Raw genomic sequence first — 25,038 nt, forward strand, 5'->3', positions numbered from 1 at the left:
TGCATGGGATAACCCAATAGCCTTTATTAAATGTGGATTTTACCTCACATTTTGGTAATTTAATTTAATTTTGTTGGCTATGAAAAAAAGAAAACATCATTTTAGTAGTTTTTCTTCATTTCTTTGGCGATAGCTTAATGTTGTAAAGTATAAAAGATTTCCAAATAATAGATTGTATCAATCAAACTTATGAGATAGCAACAATTCAGAAGCATGGTATATGCAAAAAATATATAAAGATCCGCTAAAGATATTGCTAAGGACTAAGGATAATCATGATTTGCTTAAATGGGAGAAAACGACAATCTTTGTTACTAAATTCATGCACACTGCAGGAACGTTAAAATGATTTGAGGCTTCTTTTTCCCCACAAAGAAACCATACTCTTTGCACCTGCAGTGACCTTATGTGCCCTCCAAGGAGTAAACTCATGACTGCTCGATACAATAGTAAAACTAAGTGTGATATACAATACTTGCTGGACCTCTGATGGCAGCCAGGGAGGTGATTAGAAATAAAAATAACCGTGAAGCAATTTGGTTTCAGTATTTAATCTCAAAGAAAAATTGACTAGACTCTTATTGAGCCAAACTTAATGACTCAATTACAATTCCTTTTCTTTCCTTGATGGAAAAGAAATAGTAAAGAAGAGGGGAATGGCCAACCGGTAACACTCACACAAAGAAGAAATTAGATAACCTAAAAGTTATTAAAACACCAGTTTTCATAATAGCATTAAAAAAACATACCAGAAGGGGTTCTAAGCATAAAGAAATTTCGGGTGTTACAGGCTAGAATGGGAGTCACTATTCCCCTGAGACTCTAAGGACTATTTGATCTCTCTCTCTCTCTCTCTCTCTCTCTCTCTCTCTCTCTCTCTCTCTCTCTCTCTCTCTCTCTCTCTCTCTCTCTCTCCCTCTCTCCATTTATCTATCTCTATCTCTATCTCTATCTCTATCTCTATCTCTATCTCTATCTCTATCTCTATCTCTATCTCTATCTCTATCTCTATCTCTCTGAAGATGGAAGGCAGACAGATGGATCCATAGTAACATAGGTTAGAATTGATGGTGGCCTAAGAGCAGACATGGACAGAAGATTAAAGAGATGCTCAGGAAAGCTAACAGTCAACATGAATTATAAGTTATTAAATTTGATGTTAAGTAGTAGAATTTAGTAGTATATTGTGGCTGGCTTATAAATATGTGTCAAATAAATGAATGAAAAAAGAACGGTTTATGGCTTGGAAATTGGCTGACTGGTGGTGCATTGATTTCTTGAAGAACTTAGTGAGGTCATCTAGATGGGCCCCTTTCCTAGCCCAAGGCCACATTGGAGATACCACTGTATCAGCTATATTATGTTTAGAATTGTATATAAGTTAGGCACTAGAGCAAGAAGCAGGGTTTATTATTTTTAAAAGAAGAGGAAGGGAAGGAAGTAGGTCAAATGCTGACAATGGAGACAGAAGACAGTGAAGACCAAATGAGCTGATCAGTTCAAAGGTGATGTGTTGTTTTTTTTATTTGTATGTTCAACACCTAATACAATAAGGAAGAAATCTGGGTGAGGGGCCCTCCTTTACTTTGAAACAGAGCTGGGAGGTGTGTGTGTGTGTGTGTGTGTGTGTGTGTGTGTGTGAGAGAGAGAGAGAGAGAGAGAGAGAGAGAGAGAGAGAGAGAGAGAGAGAAGAGGACAAGTAAATACATTGGGCCATGACAACCTGTTTGGATGTCATCAGTTCATCAGGGTGTATGATACTCATTTTTCTGATCAGGCTTCAGGAGTGTCGAGATAATCTCTTCAAACAAGTTCACTTGTATTAGTAACAGAAGTAAAGATAGAAACCATTGAAAGGTAAGCTTTTGGAATGCTGATAAAAATAAATAGTATATGTACATGGAGAAAATGTTCTCTTTTTTGGAGCATAGCATGACCCTGTTTTTAGTCCTATGTGTGTGTATACATCTGTATATACACAGATATAATTTTTATAAATACTTTATCATGTTATTTAGCTCCCCTCAAATTACATGCTCATTTGATTTCAAATCTCTACTTTGTTTCTTCCCCTGAAGTGTCTTTTTCCTTCCCTACCTGAACCCTATCTTCTTCACAATCCAACTCAAGCCCAAGCCTTTCTATAAGATTCTCCTTGAGTATTAGTTTATTAACTTCTTCTATCTCTGAATTTAAATAATAGACAAGTATTTCATTTTATGTACCCTCTATTCTCCTGAGCTTAAGCACAAAATATTTGCATTCGGGAGGTTCCCAATAAATTACTGTTTGGTGAATTAGTGAAGAAAATATGGGTTTACTCCTCCAGTAATGGAACTTTTGGCTTCCTCCCAGCATTCACTCCATTCCACTCTCTCACGTCATGTAAGAGCCACTGGTTGGGTGGGGTTGACCCTCTGCTAGTTCCAGGAAAGGGCCTGGATTGCCTAAACCAGTCCACATAATTCCATCCCTCTGGCAAGAGTGATTTGTTCAAGTGTAGACCCATGATCTGACCTGGTCCAATCAGAATGAAGCTTAGGATGTTTGCTAGTCTGTAGTAGGGAGAAGTTCTGACTTTTTATGGATCTTGTGATGTGCAGATGTTATTACTCGAACTGTTGCAATCAGTTTGCTAATGTGGGGGAAGGCAGCCTGAAGGCAAAGCCAGAAGAAGACAGAACATCACTGAGAATGGGAGTCGGTAGTCTGGTCAAACCATGCTGAAGCCACTACCACTGCTGGAGGCTTCAGTCATTTCAGCCAACAGACTCCTTTTTAAAAAAATATATTTTATTGATATTTTACAGAGAGGAAGGGAGAGGGATAGAGAGTTAGAAACATCGATGAGAGAGAAACATCGATCAGCTGCCTCCTGCACACCCCCCACTGGGGATGTGCCTGCAACCAAGGTACATGCCCTTGACCGGAATCAAACCTGGGACCCTTCAGTCTGCAGGCCGACGCTCTCCACTGAGCCAAACCAGTTAGGGCACCAATAGACTCCTTTTATAGTTTAAGCCTGGTAATGAGATTTTCTATAACTAATATGCCTCCCTATTGTTTGTTGAGTTTCTCCTATTTTTAAATCTTTGGGATACAATTTGTCTTCTTGCAACCTAATTCATTTAGGGAAATACATAGTAGCAATCTTGGATAGCATTTACTAGCCTAGTAAGATCATTATATATTTTTGATGCCTATGTCAATTTTAACCAAAGTCATGCTCACAAGTGGTAAAATAATAAATTGAGAACTGTTTCTATCACAATTTCTGCTCAAGGTGATCAGTGTTCTTAGGCATTTAGAATTGATATTGATTTCTTTTATTAATTTACTAGAAGCCCGATGCACAAAGATTCATGCAAGAATGGGCCTTCCTTCCCCTGGCTGCTGGCACCGCCTTTGCTCTAGTCCGGAGCCACCTTTCCGCCTTCCCACGCTGCCCAGAGGCCCAGAGCGGCTGGGGCGGCGCAGAACACCTGCATCATTGTCATAGTGACGACACAAGCATCCCGCCCCTGGCCGCTCGGCACCTGCATATGCAAATTAACCCGCCATCTTTGTTGGGTTAATTTGCATACCCACTCCTGATTGGCTGGTGGGTGTCACGAAAGTTTGGTCAATTTACATCTTTCTCTTTTATTACTGTAGATATCAACTATTTCCTGAACCTTTACATCCTTTCTAATTATGTGTGGATAGATATACAGTGCATGCAGGTACTTTGCAGAAGATGAGCTTCTGCTTAATATTCCTCAGGTTTTATGGCAATATATTAAATGTAGCTACCTTTTCGATGAAACTGAAGAGACCCCAGCAGACATACAGATTTTAGCATCTCTGTTGTGTACATTTCTAAGCAGCACTGCAGCTGGATATAAAGCCGACAGATTTCTGGATGGATCTCGCCACCTTCCGGGCTGCAACACAATGAAAGAGAAAAGCTGTGAACATTCTCAGGATTTCACTCATCAGCCATTTGCCTTAGCTCTGAGAGGAAAAGGTGCTGAATAATGCTTCCTTAAATCTTTGAGTCTAAAATTTAGGACTTCCTGCTTTCAAACCAATGACCAATATCATAGTTCTTACGTAAGTGTCTTTCTGACTAACAGCTCTTAATTTCCCCCCACTTCAGCAGCAGATTTCTGCTGGGAGCTGAAAATCATAAATGTTTTAAGTAATTGAAAATATCAGATATTTTCAACTTAAGTATTGGAACAAATTCCAAAATATATTTAAACCATAAAAATATCCTTGCTTGCAAGAAGAGATTAAAACCTCTTATTTTCAGAGAGACAAATGAAGAGCTAGTCAATTGCCAGTGGTGAGATTGTTCTTTAATATTAAGACCCTAGCATAATATGATTAGAGATACAAATTATTTTTATCGAAGGCTTTTGTTTCTGTCTAAAGGATGTTCCTTTATTGTTTGCTATGGTTAATTTGTGAGAGGCCAAAAGTTTTTAATGAAAAAATAAAATTTTTATGAAAAAAGAGAAAAGTAATAAAATTCTAATAATTATGCTTAACAATCTAGTGCTAACTAAACACTGAACTTATGTTTTAAATTTTATTCTACAGTCCTTGAGCCTTTCTCTATTAACTACGATAAAAATATAAATGTGAATATGATAGCCCTAGCTGGTTTGGCTCAGTGGATAGAGCATCGGCCTGTGGATGTCGATACTCTATCCACTGGGGGCGTGCAGGAGGCAGCCAATCAATGATTCTCTCTCATCATTGTTTCTATTTCTCTCTCCTTCTCCCTTCCCCTCTGAAATCAATAAAAATGTATTTAAAATAAATGCAAATATGATAAAACATGAGTGATCACTTTTATTTTTTGATTAAGAAAGGAGTTAGTTGTTAATAAAACTCTTTTTTTCTTAAATCCTCACCCAAGGATATTTTCTCCATTGAATTTCAGAGAGAGTGGAAATGGGGGTGAGGAGTAGGAGAAAGAGAGGGAGAGAAGGGAGAGAGAGAAATATCGATGTGACAGAGACACATCCATTGCTTGCTTCCCGCAAGCACCTGACTAGGCTGGAGTGAACCTGCAACCCAAGTGGTGCCCTAGACCAGAATTGAAACCGAGACCCTTTGGTGCTCAGGTGACCAGGGCAAAACTCTTTCTTTTATATGCAAGTAAATTAGCATGTGTTGAATAAAGCAAACTAAACAAAAGGGATAAAGTTTAGAGATAGATTTGAAATGGAAGAAGCTTACAAATGAACTCTGTCCATTGTCCTAATGTGTTATTTTTATTTCTATCCCCATTCATTTAAAATGCATTGAAATCTGATGAAATAATGCAGTGTTTGGATTTGATTCCTTTGGAAAGTGGGTCAGTGGCAAAATGTCTGGGGTAATTATTAGGAGAAAAATTGAGGCTTCAATTTTTAAATTCTGTATGTGAAAGGAATTTGTATTTACGCAGCACTTTACAATGACAGTTTCCATTTTCAATACTTATTTAGTGGATGAGCCAGAGTGTGTCTAACTTAGTGGCTTACATAACACAAGAAAATGCAACATTCCTTGCTTCAGCGCCAGTGAGGTGCACAGTCATCCTGTGTCTTTCCTGTGTCAGAAAGAACAAAGTGTCTCCAAAGAGCTTATATGCAAAATGTGGCTTTATCAGAAAAATAAAAGACTACATTACTCTCTCATTGGTGTCTCAGGGGTCTAGCCCTAGGCCAGTGGTCGGCAAACTCATTAGTCAACAGAGCCAAATATCAACAGTACAATGATTGAAATTTCTTTTGAGAGCCAAATTTTTTAAACTTAAACTTCTTCTAACGCCACTTCTTCAAAATAGACTCGCCCAGGCCGTGGTATTTTGTGGGAGAGCCACACTGAAGGGGCCAAAGAGCCGCCTGTGGCTCGCGAGCTGCAGTTTGCCGACCACGGCACTAGGCCAACATTGGAATCAAGCATATCTCTGGTGAAAGTTTCCAGATTTTCTTTCAGAGTCTCCCACCCTCAGGATGGACCTCCATACTCCTCCACCACACACACAAGGTCTCATTATTTCATAGCATCTGAGCCTTTCAAAATGTCTCTGTCTGTGGCCCATCCCCGCATGGCCCCGCTAGACTCTGAAGGGATAATGGGCATTACTAGTTGGTGTAATCAAATGTCATGCTGTATGTTACCTGCTAATACATTGACTTCTATAGGAAAATGTGAAGATAGTGTCTCATCCCTAAGGCAGGTTAGAGGGAAAATATTTTAAGGCAGGCGGTTCGTTTCTGTGCTGCTTCATCGTCCCAATCCTAGCTGCCTATTTTCACCTACGCATAACATTGGCCCTGGTGGCTCATATGCAGATTTAAAAAACCACCTATAATAAATCTGTTGTATGTATTGTACATTTGATGAGTGGGACAATTAGCGAGGACAGTATCATTCCAAGCCATGGAGTATTCTTATTTTCAAAGATATAAAATATGTGCGTAGTGGCTTAGTTCCAAAAATATGCAAACCTCATATATAGATGACATTTAAAGTAATTTAAAGAAATGACTAGAGTTAATATTCTAGTCATAACTTCAGAGCCAGTATGTTTTATTTATTATTTTGTAGCTAGACACAGAGAGATAAAGCAATGTATTAAGTGCTTCTGTAAAAGGCAAATAGAAATGGAGATTAAAATGCCTAATTCATAACATTTCCTTGGGTGCCATCTCCCTAATGCCTCTGTAGCCAATGGCGATTCCAGGAACTGTGGAACCATTTCACCCTTTGTAACTGTTACAGGAAGGAACTAAGTAGGTGCCACTGGAAGTAGAATCTGCCCAACTAAAATTAATTGCTGCTAAAGTTGCATTACACATTTCCTAGTTAAAACCTTCATACATATACTCGTGGATTATCCTTTGAGATCTTGGGAAAATTGAAGTATAGAGAAAGAGAGGAACTAGTTAAAGAGCAGTGGGAATGTTATCTTTCATGTCAGTGATTCATGATCCCTTGACCGGGTTGCATTAGCCTCGAGACTTGTATATTTTATTTCTCCCACTTTAGAGCACTCAGCTGTATTACTAATTACTAAAGGTTCATTAAAAGGCAAATTGTCAAATGGGTTATACACTGTTTAATGTTATAGCAGTGAACTGAAATACGGTTTTGAGAAGCATTAAGATCATTTAGGCTATTTTCATAACAAATGAGCAGGAGTCAGAGCATGGGGAATGGAGGAAAAGCCAAGAAAACAGCAATTTGAAAGCTTGAAACTTCCTAGAGATAAATGGTAGAGCCTAAGGAAACATTTACATTAACATAAAATTGTACCGGGCCGGTGGTGCTCAGTGGATGAGCATCGACCCTTGAACCAGGAGGTCTGGGTTGGATTCCGGTCAAGGGCACATGCCTGGGTTGTGGGCCCTATCCCCAGGAGGGGGCATGCAGGAGGCAAATCAATGATTCTCTCTCATCATTGATGTTTCTATCTTTCTCTCCCTCCCTTCCTCACTCTGAAATCATAATTTTTAAATAATGATTTAAAAAGGAAATGGCAGCAACTTAACTCAGAGCTAACTTTACCACATATCACTTAGACTCAGTCTACAATGATTCATTCTTCAAGTTTTAGGTCTATGAGACATTCCTGAGGTGACTGATGCTCATTCAATTCAGACAAAAGAAATGTTATCAGTTAGTGACTAGGTTGTGATTACTTATTTTCTTATGAGCATAAGTCAAAAGCTAAACTGACCATTTTGATTATGTTGAAAGCCTCAGTATTAATAGAAAAACACCCTAGAAATGAACGTCAACAATAGTTCAGTGATTTAGAGCTCAAGTTGAATGAAAAAACATTTAAAATAACTGCCAAATAATGTATCTTTCAAATAACTCCTTAAAGATGAGAATTAGGATTTAATGTCTTTAATTAGCCAACTTAAGAAACCTGAACTGATATAGTAACAGGGGTACAAGTGTATGGATATCGCCTTAATCATCCCTTGATGATAGAAACACTTTCTATTGTGGATATTCTTATTTTGTAATTCAAAAAAGACTGACCAAGCCAACTATCAGTGATGATGTGCAGCAACAGAGACTCTCATGCATTGTTGGTGGGGGTTAAAATGGTACAATTCCTTTAAAAATAGTTCTGGAAGTTTCTTATAAAACTAAACATACTCCTGTCCTATGACCTGCAATTCAAGTAATTACCCAAGAGAAATGAAAACATTCACAAAAAGATCTCTATAGGAGTATTCACAGTAGTTTTATTTAGAATAACCCAAAACTGGAAATAGGCCAGGTGTCTGTCAAGAGGAAAGTGGATAAAGAAATCAGTATATTTCCACAATAGAGTAATACTGAAGAATTAAAAGGAATAAACTCCTGGCACATGAAACAACACAGATGAATCTCAAGAACATGATCTTCAGGGAGAAAAATCCCTTAACACAAAAGAGAAAATAAATTATAACACCATTTATATGAAGTTGTTGAACAGATAAAACTAATTAATAGTGACAAATATTAGAATAGTGATGAGAAGGGGCATGAGGGGAGGGAACTTTCTGGGCTGAGGGTAGATAGAGATTTGAGATACACGGGTGTATACATTCGGCAAAACTTATTGAATGGTACAATTAAGCTTTATGTATTTGATTATAAGAAAATTGTACCTAAAAAGAGAACCGTAAGCAAGTATTGACCTCTAGTTAATAATATGCATGCTGAACTGTTCAGGAGTAAAGTTTACTGATGTCTGCAACTTCAGAAACATAATGTGAATTTCTGGTTGGATAGAGGGATGAAAAGACAGGTAGATACGTAGTAAAGCAAGCGTGATAAAATGTTAATTGTAGAATCTAGGTGACGGGTATTTTCTTGATGTCCAAGGATTTTCATTTCCCCAACTAATTTCATGGCATAAATTGAACAAAACAACTGAGAAGCTTTATGGCTAGTGAGGTCAAGTTTAGGAGAGAACACACTGGGGATTTCAGTTACAAAATGCCTTGGCCCTGTGTCTGCTTTTTTGCCGAATTTGCCAGACTTTGGTGTTCTGAGCCGCTACTAAAAGCTTTTTGAAAACCAGCAAAATGTTTGTTGTTTTTGAAAGTCTGTCCCTAATGTAATGGTTTATATATTTAGTTGAAGGCAGCAAAACATAATAAAAGGAAAATGGGTTCTGGAGTCAGAAAACTTAGCGCTAAATATAGACCTGGCTGGTTAGCATTGTGATCTTAGAAAAGCCACTTTAACTTCTCTGGGACTCAGTTTCCCGAGCTGAGAAGTAGGAATAACAACTATTCGGGCTGAAGTACCTCAAGGTTTTTGCAAGGATCAAAGGGGACCATGTGTGGGAAAACGAGTACAAATTGTGAAGGACTGTTAGCGGTTGGCTGCAATCCATCTTAACTCATGAAAGTTGTGTTTACTTAGCCTCATGCTTGCGTAGAGTCTCTAGTTTTAAAATTATCTGCTATCCTATTACATGTTTTATGCGCTTACTGCTCCCACATATGAACTTTGGTTAAATAAACATGCCATTAGGCTGAGGAAAATAGGTGTGACCCCATTGACAAGCATCAGCACTTCACAGATGTTAGTAAACATGTGGGGTTTGTTGCTACAGCAGAAATGGAAACCAGAACTCCTGTTGTAGCCAATGTAACCAAGTTTGTCATTTCCCAATCAGTCCTGTTGTTGGCTATTGAACCAAATGGTAAGGAAAGATTCAGGAAGCCAAATGGGATGAGGGAAGGGATCATACCCTTTGCTTTATTTTTCTGAGCAAATAGCCAGGGAGTAAAGGGATTTAATGGTTTACCCAAGGATTTTTATCTCCAGGTTATCTCTTCTAATACCGCCTGTGGTTTCTTCCCAGATGGATTCCACTTAACCCTATTTCTGTGCCAAATTTAAGGACAGCCTCAGAATCTAGCCTTCAAGGTTTCCTTGAAGTAGACACTTAGGTAGTCAGTCCCCTGAGGGTATAAAACCCATGGAGAGTCAGAGGTCAAAGAGGGCACACATGTGTGTGGATACGGGATCCAGTTATTATTTTAGGTTTCAGATTCACTCTTACAGGCAATTATAGGATCTATCGGAGTTCATAAACCCAGAACGTATGCCAGATACCTACTAAATAACTATACTATTTTATACCAAAATAAGCATTTCAGTAAAAAGAGAAGCCTAGTTAATGAGAAGAAATGAAAAGAAGACATTTTTCTCCCTATGTCTCCATTTTTCTCATAATCTTCTTCTAGTGAGTTTTTTTTTAATGAAAGTTGTATTTTAGGCGGAGACCTGCATTTTCTTCATAGAGAGTCATAGCAAGTTTGGTATTCCCAGGATCACTGGAGAAATAATTGCAGTAAATCCCCTCACTTCACAGCACCTCCTTTCATGGGAACATATGGCTCTGTGATGTCCTCACCACTGAACACCAGTGGGGATCCAACTGCCCTGGAGCTATTCGAGTTGAGTCAGAAATGAAAGGATTTTCACAGGAAGGAGAAACTGAAGTGCAACTGAATTACCTCTTGGTTGCTACCTAGAGCACCTTTATGCAAAGCAACTAGGTTCAAGGGGCCAGCACAGTTCATGGTTTAGGGCCATATTATTTATGGCCCTCATTTCCCTGTTACTTTTGTTTTGTCCTCTGGCAGGATCTCTGACATGGCCTCTGACATTTCCCCCTGACCCCGTTGGGAGAGAGTTGATAAATAATGGGTAGCATTACCAAGCAGCTTATTTATTTTCCATTTAAAGAGTAAAAACTATATTTAAACAGATTTTAAACACTTAAAAAAATCAATAGCCATCAGTTTCCTGACATTATGATACTTATAATGAAATAAGACTAAAATATGACTATTGAGTTGTAAATCATCTTATTTATCTTAGAAGTTACTGATTAAGGCATTGCTGGAGAGAATTGGGACTGGGTGGTGACTTTGTTGGCGATTCTGAGACTTTCTGGGAATTTCTCAAGGCATCAGAGGCTGACAGAGTTAATAGGCTGCACATGATGAATTCTTTTTTCATGATACTTGAATCTCATGCCTATTGACCAGTAGGAAATGAACCTTTAATATACAAGGCCCTATCTTTTCAATCTCCAAAATAAAATAGCTTTTTTACTTTGTCTTAGCCTCTTCCCTCATCTTTCTATCCTTTGGGCTTGAGGGTTTCTTTGCCCTTCCATTTTTTGTTTGTTTGTTTTTTAATCCTCGCCTGAGGATATTTTTTCCCATAGATTTTTAGAGAGAGTGAAGGGAGTCAGGGAGAGAGAGAGAGAGAAAAAGGAGAGAAACATTGATGTGAGAGAGACATATGGATAGGTTGCCTCCCATATGTGCCCCAACCTGGCCAGGGACAGAACCTGCAACCCAGTGCCCTTGACCTGGAATTGAACCCGAGACCCTTTAGAGTGTGGGCCGATGATCTAACTACTGAGCACACCGGCCAGTGCATTGGCCCTTCCATTTTTTTCTCCCTCTGATTCTCTCAGTGGTTTTCTCTTTACGATCTACTGTTTGGGGTCATATGGAGTCTGCAAAAAGCTCGTTAGGTCCTGGTTACAGGGGTTGGGATTCTCACAGCTGGCAGACAGAGGCCTGTGGCTGTGAGAGTCTGAGTCTTGAATTCTTGAATCTCTGCTGGAATGACAATTGGCACATTAGGTTACATGGGTAGAACACAGCTCTTTCCCACTGACTATAGCTAGGATCAGTCTGTGCTTAAATATGTATGTGTATGTGTATGTGTGTGTGAGTGTGTATTTATTTTACAGAAACATATAACTATCTGTTTCCAATTTTATTCTGGAAAATGTTGGGGTTTTTTTGCATCTAAAATCAAGATTTTTAATCACGGATGCTTATTATTTGTACCTGATGTAAATGATCTTTAAAGGTCAATTATTCAATTATCATGTGATACACTGCAAAGAATTCAACTCATTTATTTTCTTTATATTCTAAGTCTGGGTCATTAATTGCAGATGCAGTTCATTCCTGCTTTTATCCACTGGGATTTTAGGCCTCAATATATTGAACTATTAGTTTAGCTAAATGGTATTTAGCCCTTCATTCTTAATTATGTCATTAAGTCAGGTGCTGCTGTATTTCTCTTTAGCTGAAGCTGCAGGCTTCATCAATATTGCTGAAACAATGCCAATTTTAAAACAACCCAAGAGAGCTGGGCAAATTGAATTTATTCAATTAATACAAAAGAGAGTTTTTGATTAAAAAAAAAAAGAAATCTCCTCATCTCCTTTAACTATAACAGCACAAAATGCCAGTTAATACTTTAAAAATGAATTGTGACATGTGAACTGTATAGGTATAGAATAACTAATTGTCAACCCCATCATAGTTGCAATGCCAATCACCTCCTCTTACATGTGAGACTGTTTACAGCGGTGACAAAAGACCAGGAGAGTCCAAAATATGGCCAACACAGGCCTGAAATTCTATTTTTTAGACTCACAGAAGTACTTAGGCAGAAAGGCTCTTTGGGCAGGATTTAAGGTTAGGGCAGACAATGGCCTCTGTTTATCATACTAATAGCAACAGCAAACATAGAGCTTCAGTGCCTCCAGGTTAGCCCTCTGGTTCATTCTTTAGTTTATAAGGAGGATTTAGAAAAGAGTTAGAACTTGTTTTTAGCATTTTGCAGTTTACTGTTTCAACTTCAGACTTCTACCCAATACTAGAGGCTCTTTAACTATTATATCTAACTAGAGGCCCAGTGCACGAAATTCGTGCACAGGGAGAGGGGGGGTCCCTCAGCCTGGCCTGCACCCTCTCCAATCCAGGACCCCTCGGGAGATGTTGGACTGCCAGTTGAGGCCCGATCCCTGCAGCAGTCAGACATCCATCTCGTAATCCGGGACTGCTGGCTCCTAACTGCTTGCCTGCCTGCCTGCCTGCCTGCCTGCCCGATAGCCCCTAACCACTCTGCCTGTCTGACTGATCACCCCTAACTGCCTCTGCCTGCTGGCCTGATGCCCCTAACTGCTCCCCTGCCGGCCTGATCACCCCTAACCACCTCTGCCTGACTGCCTGATCTTGTCCCTAACTGCTCCCCCACTGGCCTGATCTCTCTCCTAACTGTTTGCTTCCCCACCGACCTGATCGCGTCCCTAACTGCTTGCTCCCCCGTGACGGCCTAATCTTGCCCCTAACTGCTCTCCCCTGCCAACCTGATCTCCCCTAACCGCCTCTGCCTCGGCCCCCACCATTGTGACTTTGTCTGGAAGGACGTCCGATGTCCAGAAGACATCCAGTTGATCCGGTCTATTTAGCATATTACCCTTTTATTAGTATAGATAGGATTCTGTGGTCTTATTATGCCTTTTTATTGGCATGCAATGAAAATCTTCATTTTTTTTTTTGCATAACTGAAAGGATGACACTTCATGCCAATATGGAAATGTGCATTTCTAGACAGATGTAAGAGCTATTTTCTACAAAAAGGCAAAAGCCTTATGCAAACAGAAAAAACCAGTGGCTGTGAACAAAAATATCGTATTCCACTAGGAGCTTTTCCCACAGGACTATAAATTCCTCAAAGCCAGCAGGTTTATCTTGTTTATCTATAACTTGCAACACTTTGCAGATTGTCTAGTACACAGTACGTGTTCAATTAATTGGTTCTCAGGGTGACTTTAAAGAGTAGTGGCTATGAGATGTGAGGAGTTGGAAGGTCGGGGTTACCTTTCACCATCACAGCTAGGTTTCTTAAGAGTTTCTTTTCTTGCAGCCCTCTTTTGTAAGTGGATTCTTTAAGTAATGCATATTAACAGACATTTTATTCAGAAAAGTGAAAAGAGAAAAGATGACACACAAATACCAGAAGTATCCATTACTAAGCTTTTGGTACATTTCTTTACAGATTAATATCCTCAAGAGCAGGACCTTTTGTTCATTATTTCTGTTTCCCAAGCACTTAGCACAGTCACCGTGTCTGACTCGCTGAAGGCTCTCAATCCATGGTTGTGGAAATGAATCAAACTGAACATCCAAGGCTGACCATGTGCACATGCACGCTTCTCAAAGAGGCCAGGCTGGTAATTTCAGCAACTGTGAATCTGACCGCAGGAGGAAGAGCCCACTTCCCTGCAGTTGTTCACATTTTCTCTAAGAAGGAATAAATATTAACATAAAGACCACCCCGCAACCTCTACACTGAAGCGTAGGTGATCCAGTGTCAAACAGTCTGGGTTTATTATTTCCTGATTTCATGACTTACAACGTGTGACCTTGGGCAGATTTCTTAACCACTAAGTGCCTCAAATAATGAACTAAAATAAGAATAGCTGCTCCATTGGCATTATGAAAAGATTTAAGTGAAATAATATATAGGAGCTATATGGTCATAATCAGCACAAATGAATGGCCAAGTGCTCCAGGGAGGCAATTGTGCATATGATGTCTAGACATCCTTCTATCTTTGTCACAGGCTTTCTTCTTACTTAATTATTAATTCACATTCACATAGTATTTACTGTGATTTCCTGCTGTCCACAAAGGTGAATTTGGAAAAGAAAGAGAAGAAAGTGTTACTTTTCCTGGAATCCTTTTGTAAGAGTTCATTGAAATTCCCAAGATTACCCCATGGTGTTTTGATGATAACATATTGTAAAGCCTCCTTTAAGACAAATTAATTTTTTTCTCCACAGTGATAGAAAACTTGCAGTCTTTTATTCCTTCCTTGATGTGGTATCATTTTACTGCCATCAAGTTTTCAAGTGAATGGCTCCACCATGGAGAGCTGCATCTAATTTCTTCTTTCTTTGATAATGAAGTATAATGCACCATTAGGTGAAACGGAATGACAGGACTCTGTGCCTCTGCCAACTGTTCGCTCAAGAGCAGAAACAGCTCTTCCAGGCAGACGGACATCTGGGCAGGAGGAGATAATGATGAACACACGTTTAGGTCAGTCTCTCCCATAGAAGCATTCCTTTTGATTTTCAAACTAGCATAAATTATGTAAGATCATTAGTCCTTTGCTAAGGGGAAAAAAAGATTAATGAACTTACTGACAAAGGACTTGAGGGTAGAAACCTGCTTTATTATTTCTTGGCATTTGACTCAGCAGTAGCCAAATGCAATATAACAAACGTTTGCTGAGAGTTTACTATGTGCCAGACACCATGCTAAGTAAGCACTTACATCTCATTTAATTCTCACAATGAGTCCATGAAGTTGTTACTGTCTTTATCCTTAATTTACAGATGGAAGGAAATGAGGCTTAAGAGAGGTTATGGAGCTTCCTCAATCACACAAATAGTAAGTGGAATGATAAGACTCAAACCTACATTTATGCTTTCAACTGCTACATGAAGTTGCCACAATGTGCTCCGAAATGTTCATACGTTTGTTCATGCATCCAATGCACAGATATTGAGAGTATACTTTCTGTAAAATATTGTGCCAGGAATTAAATAAAAATTTCCTACTTTTTCTTTATTTGAGCCCTTAAATTATTTGGCTTAAAAATCGGCCCTGCTCTTAGTTCCTTCATTTTTCTATTTGTAGGTGTACAATATTTTCTGCCTAACTCGGGGAAACACCTATAACAAGGGGAGCATAAGCGTATAACACAGGAGGCACACCAGGCTAGCACAGGCTGGTGTATGTGGGGGGACAGGAGGGGGGTAGAAATTGCTGTTGACCCTTCATCTAAGTAGAGCAATGAGAATGGGAAAGGGCATGATAAGGATTGGATACAGAATCCTCTTTCTAGCTCTCTGTCCCTCTCTCTGCATGCCCAACAATGAGTGCACTGAGGGGAAGGGGAAGGTGGCATTGATGCTGTTCATGGGACATTATTATTCTGTCTTTGCCCAAGAAGAGGCCAGAGCATCCAGGATGCAATGCAGAGGATTTTTTTTACCACTTTACTAGGAATGGGAGAGTTCCCTGCAAAAATGAAGAAACAAACACTATAAATTATTTGCAAAGCGTTTCAGAAGTGAATAGTGAAGTAAATATACAGGGGTGGGCAAAAGTAAGTTTACAGTTGTTTGTATGGAAAATAATACAGTAATCCTATCTAATAAAAGAGTAATATGCAAATTGACTGTACCTCTGCTACACCCACAAGCCACACCCACCAGCCAATCAGGAGCGAGTATGCAAATTAACCCAACCAAGATGGCTGCGGCTACAGAGAGAGCAGGAGGCTTGGGTTTCCCTGGCAATGGAGGAAGCCAAGCTTTCCGCACACCCTGGCCTGCCTTGGCCTCTGCTGAAGGCTACAAAGTTTCAATTATAGAAGATAAATAAATCCCAACAAAAATGGCTGCGGCCACAGAGTGAGCAGGAGGCTTGGCTCCGATCAAGGCTACAAAGTTTCAATTATAGAAAATAAATAAATCCCAGATCCCAGGGCCTCCGCTTGGTTCGCCAGAGGGCGTGGCCGGCCAGCAAACCACCACAGGCCCCTCGCCCAGGCTGCCCCACGCCCCAAGGCAACCCCCACCCTGATCCGGGACACCCTTCAGGGCAAACTAGCTGGCCCCCACCTGTGCACCAGGCCTCTATCCTATCTAATCCTCCTATCTAATAAAAGAATAATAGGCAAATTGACCATCACTCCAACACACAAGATGGCTGACCCCATGTGGTCAAAGATGACTGACCCCATGTGGACACAAGATGGCCACCACAAGATGGCCAGCAGGGGAGGGCAATTGGGAGGGACCAGGCCTGCAAGGGAGGGCAGTTGGGGGAGATCAAGCCTGCAGGGGAGGGCATTTAGGAGTGACCAGGCTGGCAGAGGAGGGAAGTTGGGGGCGACCGGGCCTGCAGGGGAGGGCAGTTAGGGGTGACCAGGCCTGCAGGGGAGGGAAGTTAGGGGTGACCAGGCCTCCAGGGGAGGGCAGTTAGGGGCAAACAGGCTGGCAGGGGAGCAGTTAGGCATCAATCAGGCTGTTAGGGGAGTGGTTAGGGGGTGATCAGGCTGGCAGGCAGAAGTGGTTAGGGGCAATCAGGACGGCAGGCAGGCAAGCAGTTGGGAGCCAGCAGTCCTGGGTTGTGAGAGGGATGTCCAACTGTGGGCCAAAATGGGCAGTCGGATGTCCCTCGAGGGGTCCCAGATTGGAGAGAGTGCAGGCTGGGCTGAGGGACACCCGCCCCCCATGCACAAATTTCGTGCACCGGGCTTCTAGTTAATAAATAACAATACAAGACTAAACTCTATGTTTCACATACTCACAACTGTAAGCCTACTTATGCACACCCCTGTATTAATGCAAAAAAAATGACATTGTTGGTGACTAATGGCTCAGTTGGATATAGAGCATAAGAATTTTTACATGTTAGACAGGTAGGCTTCAAACTTTGTATACCATGCATCCCCCTCAAAAAAATAAACATGCAGCACTCCTTAGATGCAACGTGTATTTGTTGATAACCTTTTTCATATATAATGATACTAACGCATTGAGTATATTAAAATGTACAAAAAGAGGAATCAGAAAAGGAGACTCTAAATACAAAGTTATAATATTTTCTTTCAGATCGCCTTGCACGCATCACTTTGAAGCCCACAGGCTTAGGTTGGAGGTTCTCAAACTTTAATGTGCATTTGAGTCACTTGAAAGGCGTGTTAAACCACAATGCCGCGCCGCATCCCCAGAGTTTCTAATTCAGTGGGTCTGGGCTGGGCCTGACCATCTGATTTATAATAAGTTCCCAGCAGATTCAGGAACCATACTTTGAGAAGCAGTGGGTGAGCCTATTACAGCCATACCCCTCAGGGAAGGCATCTAGCATCCAAAGGAAAGAAGCAATGGTGTTGGCACGCCAGTGGTAAGGCTGACCTTTAAAGCAGATGACCCTATGGAGTGCCCCCAAATCACAACCCAAGGCCACAGAGCTCATTCCATTAAGCAAAGGAGTAGCTTCAGTAAACATCCAAGTACATTCCAGGCACCTGGAGAAAAGAATGTTTTCAGATGACATTCAGGATACACATTAGGGAACTCTTAGTAAACAGATTCCAACTCACACCTTAGCTCAACTTAGGCAGATGGGAGAGACCACAGGAGGATCCAGGACAGCAGTGACATGGCATCCCCGGGACAGGCGCCCCCAGGAGCCAAGCATTGCTTGGCAGATTCTTCTGAGAGGCCTCCTGGAGGGTGTGCGTTCAAGTTGCAAATCCCATTTGGTTCTCACTCCAGGTTTTAGTGGGCAAGGTTTCATCTTCATGTTTTAAACGTCTTGTTTTAAAAGTGTTGCTTTGTTTTGGCCTCCTTTTATCTCCTGTCCTTGAACTCATGTTGCAACATTCAAATATGATCTGACATCTCATTGCAAATCAAAGGAAACACAGGAACACCTACTACAAATGAGTACATGCATTATCAAACAGCCCCACATAGAGAGATGACTGGAAAGTGGCATAGTCCCTGGCAAGGGCAAGGCCAAGGCCAAGGGCAAGGAACTCAGAGGCTCTCTGCCTTCTGCTCTGAACAAGTCATTTAAGAAGTGCTCGTTGGGAAGCACGTGGGAAAGATAAAAAAGCACAAAGGCACATTCCAGCTCACGCTGCTAAAATCCCAGAGATCCATAGGAGATACTCAGTCTGCTTGAAGGATGTCAGACTGCCGCACCACTGGAGCCTGCGGTCTCAGAGACAAACTATAAAGAGAGCTCCAGCCTGTCCTTGTTAAAGGTGAAGGTCCTGGCTGTGCTCTCGGGACCTGCTGCAGAGAGTGCTCACACCAGGGGCAGAAGTCATCACTCGGCGGAGTGCAACAGGAAAACTGGGAGAGTTGATCCAGGCAGGAAATGGAAAAATAATAGAAAGACGCCTGGCTGACAGTAAGACAGAGGGAAGGGGCCGATGGGGGACAAGGCTGTTTGGGTATGCGTGGGAACTGAAGCACATTTCACTGGTGGGAGGTTACACATGCTGGTTGCTGATGTGGCCGTGAACCACGAAGACAGCCCATTCCTTTTCAAGGATTTAGGTAGACAGGAAATAATTTGTATTTAATTTTTTACACAACCATTTCTCTCTCTCTCTGTCTCTCTCTCTCTCTGTCTCTCTCTCTCTCTCTCTGTCTCTCTCTCTCTCTCTCTCTCTCTCTCTCTCTCTCTCTCTCTCTCTCGGTTTTGTTTTTGTTTTAAACCCTGCAGTTCCACATTTTAAACAACCTCATTCATTTCCTAAGTGGACTACTTACTTAACTACTGTGTGCTTACGTTCCATTTCCAAACATGAATGTGCGATGTCTCCAAGAGATAGGCACAGAAACCCATTTCCATCTTCTATGAATTATGAAATGCAGTTTCCACTGCAATTTAAACATGTCGTCTAATTAAAGATACAAATCTTGAAATGTTTTTCTTCTCTCACCACTCTATTTTACACACACACACTTTTTTCTTTCTTTTTTTTTTTTTTAGGTCAGCACACAGTGTTCTACCAGAAAGGAATAATGTCAAATAACAATAATAGCAGGAATAAAGAAAAATAATCACCCAGTCTACATGGAGCCAGGAAAAAGACTTAGAAAACAAAGAGTAAGAAGCTTTAGGGCAATTTTCCCAAACATCAAGCAATATTACATTTGTTTGTTTTTTGAAAATGATAAAATAGTATGACAATACTAAAATAATTTTTAGATGAAAAGTAAGTTACCCCCAAATGCTACTTTTTAATATTTCTAAATTAACTCTTGTGACATATTTTCCAAACTTTGATCATCCTGATATTTATTTTCAACCAATTGAAATTATTGTAGGCCAATTTTGTGTCCTTCCTCTTCTTTTCTAACTTATCCCTTTATCATAGACAATTTCCCATTTTAAATAATTTCAGCTAGTAATGTGGAAAAAAACAAACAGGGAACTCACAGAAAAGAAAACATGAAAGGATAATAAATACATAAATAAATAAGCACTCAACCTCATTAGTAATCAGGGACATGCATATTTAAATCAGTGAAATACATTTCATACCCACTAGATTAGAAAAATAAAAGTCTGAAAATACTAAGTTTTTAAGAGGAGCTGGAGCAATGTGCCAATGGGAAGGTCAATTGATACGGCTATTGGAGAACAATTTGAAGCATCAAGTCCAATGGAAGTTGTGCATATTCAACCAGCATCAATTCTGCTCTGTGTCTGTCCGCTAGAGCAGCACTGTGTTCCACAGCGCTCCTTGTGGTGACGGAAATAGTCTTCTGTGCAGAGCAGAATGGTAGCCAATAGCTGCCTGTAGCTTTTGAGCATTTGAAGTAGGCTAATGTGACTGAAAAATTGAATTTTTAATTTCAATTCTGTAAATGTAAATGTCTCTGCCTGTAGCAACATATAAGTATACCAATTTTACCACAGAATTACCAGGGACGATGTAATCATGTTTGACATTTTGCTAATATACAATGTATAAAATACTACATATTATTTTACCATATGGTTTTTCAATTATTAACAGAATTGCCTTTTTTCCTCATGTTTGTTTACTCCAATTGTGTATCCATAAGCTTTGTCACTTTTCAGCTAAAGTCTTTGCTATAAATCCCAGGCAATATATTTTTTTTTCTGGCAATAGTTACTAACCAATTTTTATAGACTCCTTAATTTCTTTCTAATTTGTATCTCCTAGAACTTTAGTATAATTTTTCCATTTTGTTTTTCAATAAGCATTAAAATATTTCTGCATTTTTACTTATGGTTTCTCATTTAAAGGTTAAAACAACTTTAGTTAAGATTAACAGGTACAGCCCAGCCAGTGTGGATCAGTGGTTGAGCACTGACCTATGAATCAGGGGGTCACTGTTTGATTCCCAGTCAGGGCACATGCCTGGGTTGTGGGCTCGATCCCCCAGTACGGGGCATGCAGGAGGCAGCTGATCAGTGATTCTCTCTCATCATTGATGTTTCTGTCTCTCTCTCCTTCTAAGCTTCCTCTCTGAAATCAATAAAAATATATTTTTAAAAATGATTAACAGGTACAAGTGTGAAAAAACTAAACTACTATTAAAACAAGAGAAAAATGCAAATACTGAATTACATTGAGTAAAACAGACAAATATGCATAAAGTATAAAGAACTCATTTGGTTCATAAGGAAACAGTCATCTAAGAGATGGAGGCAACTTTATTGCTCATTTATCGAGTTGGTTCATTTACTGTTATCTGCTACACATTTTACTCCATTGTCATCTGGCCTCTATTTTTGCTGTGGAGAAACCTGCTTTCAGTTTCATTGTAGTTCCTCTGTGGGCAATGCCTTTTCTCTCTGGCAGTTTTTAAGATCTTCCTTTTTCCTTGGTGCCCTGTGTCATCATTATATTCTCTCTATTTTTCCTTTCTGAAACTCTTATCCTATCTAATAATAGAGTAACATGTAAATTACCATCACTCTGCTACGCCCACGATTGGGCGGCAGGAGGCTGGGGGGCGGGACTCGGGGTGGCCTATCCGGCCATTGAGAGGCACGGATCCGCTGCCACTGAGGGGGGCTACCCTGCTGTTGAGAGGCGCAGGGGGCGGGACTCCCGCCCCCTGTGCCTCTCAACGGCCAGATCCGTGGCCACTGAGGGGGCCTGCCGCGGACACCCAGCTGCGCCTCTCAACAGCAGGGTAGCCCCCCTCAGCGGCCGCTGACCATCAAAAGTGGGGGAGCTGGGTGCCTGTCTGCTCCAGCACCAGGCCTTTCAGAAGCCCCCAAGCGTGTAGGGGACCCTACACGTGCATGATTCAATCATGCACTGGGCCTCTAGTTAGAAATATGTTGGACGTTCTCATTCTAGCTTCTTCTCTATGTGTTTTACGATTTAAGCTTGAAATCGCATATTCAACAGGACTTTCGATTCCTGAGAAGTATTGCTTTTGGACTACAATGGCAGTTATTATTTCTTAGGAGGTCGAGTCAAGCAAACATCCTAGTTATCTTCTTGTGCTGGAGGTATATTTCCCCCAGACTACCTTTTATGAAACATGTAGCCCTTTGAGAGTCGTGGTTTGTATCAGAATCCCAACAGGAAACAAATGAATGATTCAAAAAGCATTTATTTACATAGGGATTGATGACAAAGGTGCACATGGCCAGCAGGGACCATAAGGAATTTGAGACTGACCTCATGGCACTGTCACACTTCTAGGCACTAAATGAGGAGAGGAGAGAGAGTTGTATAGGGCAGGCCTCCTTGGGTAGAACAGTTACGGGTGGTTATGGGACACAGCCAGTTCAAAGGGACCTCATAAGGAGGGATATAGAAGAATAAATACCTTGATCTCATCATTCCCCATCCCTATAAACTTTGGCCAGGGTTTCCAGTTCACTAAGCTCTACAGGAAGCTAGAGGACCAGAGAACCTGGTGATACAGTGTGGACAAAGACAAAGACAAAGATCGGATCTGAGGGGCAAGGGCAGGCACGACTTTATATGAGTATCTCTTTTCTACATCAGTTACTGGTATATATTTTTAAAAGTGTGCATCATATTTTATACAACCTATCTGTCTTGTATGTTTTAGAGTTATCTAGCCCAGTGTATTGCCAGAAATAGAAGACACAAGACTCTCGGAGGTAGATATTATTCACATGTTAAAGATGAAGAAGCAGAGGTTGGGTCACATATATATTAAGTCTGGGATTGGAACACTGACTTCAAAGTCCAGGCTTTTTCTATTGCACTAAACATTGAATGCAGGCATACTGTGTGGATGCCTTTTTAAAAGGAAGAAAGGGAGGGAGGGAGAAGGGAGCTCCAAGATTAACTGTAAAGGCCCCCCAAAAGAAAGAAATATATGTGGGCTAAAAAATAAGAAGACCAGAGAGTCACTAATATAGAACTAGCATTTAAGTATTATAGGTTGCAGGTTTGAATTGACACTGACATTGATTCTTCCACAGAAGCCATTGTTACAGGAGGAAAAAGGTAAATCCTTTTTCCTTTGGACGATACAAATAAAAATGTCCTGATCTCAGATTATCTGAGCATTTACAGCTGTACCATGAGCATATGACTTTAAAACAGAATAAAAAACCTCCAAAGAGATAAATCAGTCAACAGACACCATGGATGGAAAAAAAAGCAACTTTTAAAAGTCTAGAAAACCCTCAATTTAAATTCAGACCCAGACGTAGAGCACAGAGAAGAAATTCTAATTCCAGATTATGTTAAATCAGGTCAAATAACTGCTTCACAGGTAGAAAAAATTAAAAATGAAGATATATTAGCAATATGAGGTCAATTATATTCTAAAACTTTGTTTTGCAAAAGCAAAGAAAAATTCTGCTTTGTTGAGAAATTAGGACAAAAACAAAATCAAAAAAGAAACCCGTAGAATGCAGTAACACACATCCTATTTGAAAGGCTAAACAATCAAGAAAAGTTGCTGATAGAGTCTAAAAACTAGATACATTTTGGGAAGCTATTTAGAAAATATCATTGACTTTGGAAGAAATAATCAGAATTGGTAGACAATAAAGGAGTAAAAAAATATATAAAATTAAGAATTTTCCTAATGTGTACATTTTTAAAACATTATTTTGGGAACTGTTGTTTAGGGGTAAATTTCTCTCGACGGTTTCCCTTAGAACACACTACCACCATCTTGTGATCATCCAAAGCCCTATTGGATTGAGTGTAAGTGGTAATTCTTAAGTGAATATGTAAGATTTAAAATCCACAAGTTTAGAATGAATGAGATTATATAAATAGTGTTTCATAATCTGCTTTTAGAATAATGGTACACTGTAAATACTTTTCCATGTTAGTATATCTACAAAATTTCATTTTAAGAAAAACTTATCCACATATCCTTATAAAACACGATTACTTCCTTAGCATAAATTGCTATGGAATTAAGGTGGAAATATTTCTTACAGCTTTATTGAGGTATAATTGACAATAATTATACACATTTAAAGTATACAATATGATGTTTTGATATTGTATACATTTGTGAAATGATTACTACTAATTAACATATATATCACCTCACATCATTATTATTTTTGTGCAGATGGTAGATATACTTAAGACCTACTCTCTTAGCTAATTTCAAGTATACAATACAGTATTATTAGCTACTAGAGGCCTGATGCACGAAATTCATGCAAGAGTAGGCCTTCCTTCCCCCTGTTGCCAGCACTGGCTTCCCTCTGGCACCCAGGACCCGGGCTTTCCTAGCAGCCCTGGCTTTGTCCGGAAGGACGTCCAGAAGGATGTCTGGAAAGACGTCTGGTCTAATTAGTATATTACGCTTTTATTATTATAGATTGTCATCATGCTGTTCATTAGATCTTCAGTACTTATTTATCCTATGTAACTTTAACTTTGTACCTTTGACCAATATCTCCCCATTTCCTTTACTCCCCAGCCCTTGGCAACTACCAATCTATGCTCTCCTTTATAAATTTGAATTTTTTGGATTTCATATATAAGTGAGATCATGCATTATTTGTCTTTCTGTGCCTGGCATATTTTATTTAGCATAATATCCTCTGGATTCATCCATTGTTGATGAATCTCGCAAATAGCAAGATTTATTTCTTTTTTAATGCTGCATAATATTCCATTATATGTATACTAGAGGCCCAATGCACGAATTCATGCAAGAGTAAGCCTTCCTTTCCCCAGCTGTCGGCACCAGCTTCCCTCTGGCACCTGGGACCCAGGCTTCCCTCTGGCTACCGGCAGGCACCCGGGACCAGGCTTCCCTTGCAGCCTTGGCTTCGTTCGGAAGGCCATCCGGAGGATGTCTGGTCTAATTAGCATATTACACTTTTATTATAATAGATACTAGAGGCCCAGTGCACAGATTCGTGCACTGGTGGGGTCCCTTGGCCTGGTCTGCGCTCTCTCGCGATCCGGGACCCCTCAGGGGATGTTGGACTGCTGGTTTCAGCTCAATCCCTGCAGGCCAGGCCGAGGGACCCCACTGGTGTACAAGTCCATGCATTGGGCCTCTAGTGTGCATATAAGATCTTTGGTTAATTTCTTCCTGCCCTCCCCACTCCCCACTTCCCTCTGAGATTCATCAGTCTGTTTCATGTTTCCATGCCTGTGCATTGAGTGTCT

The 25,038-nt window shown here is 40.3% G+C and overlaps 1 protein-coding gene across 1 annotated transcript in view; it reads right to left on the reverse strand.

Moving 5' to 3' along the window:
- RGS7BP (regulator of G protein signaling 7 binding protein) overlaps positions 1-25,038 on the reverse strand; it is a 94,575-nt gene that overhangs the window by 29,646 nt on the left and 39,891 nt on the right. Inside the window, exon 3 of the mRNA XM_008161861.3 lies at positions 3,793-3,923. Coding sequence (XP_008160083.1) covers positions 3,793-3,923 — 131 coding nt within the window. The remainder of the gene's footprint in view (positions 1-3,792; positions 3,924-25,038) is intronic.

The sequence above is a fragment of the Eptesicus fuscus genome, chromosome 4, assembly GCF_027574615.1.
Source record: "Eptesicus fuscus isolate TK198812 chromosome 4, DD_ASM_mEF_20220401, whole genome shotgun sequence".
In the NCBI taxonomy this organism is placed as follows: domain Eukaryota; kingdom Metazoa; phylum Chordata; class Mammalia; order Chiroptera; family Vespertilionidae; genus Eptesicus; species Eptesicus fuscus.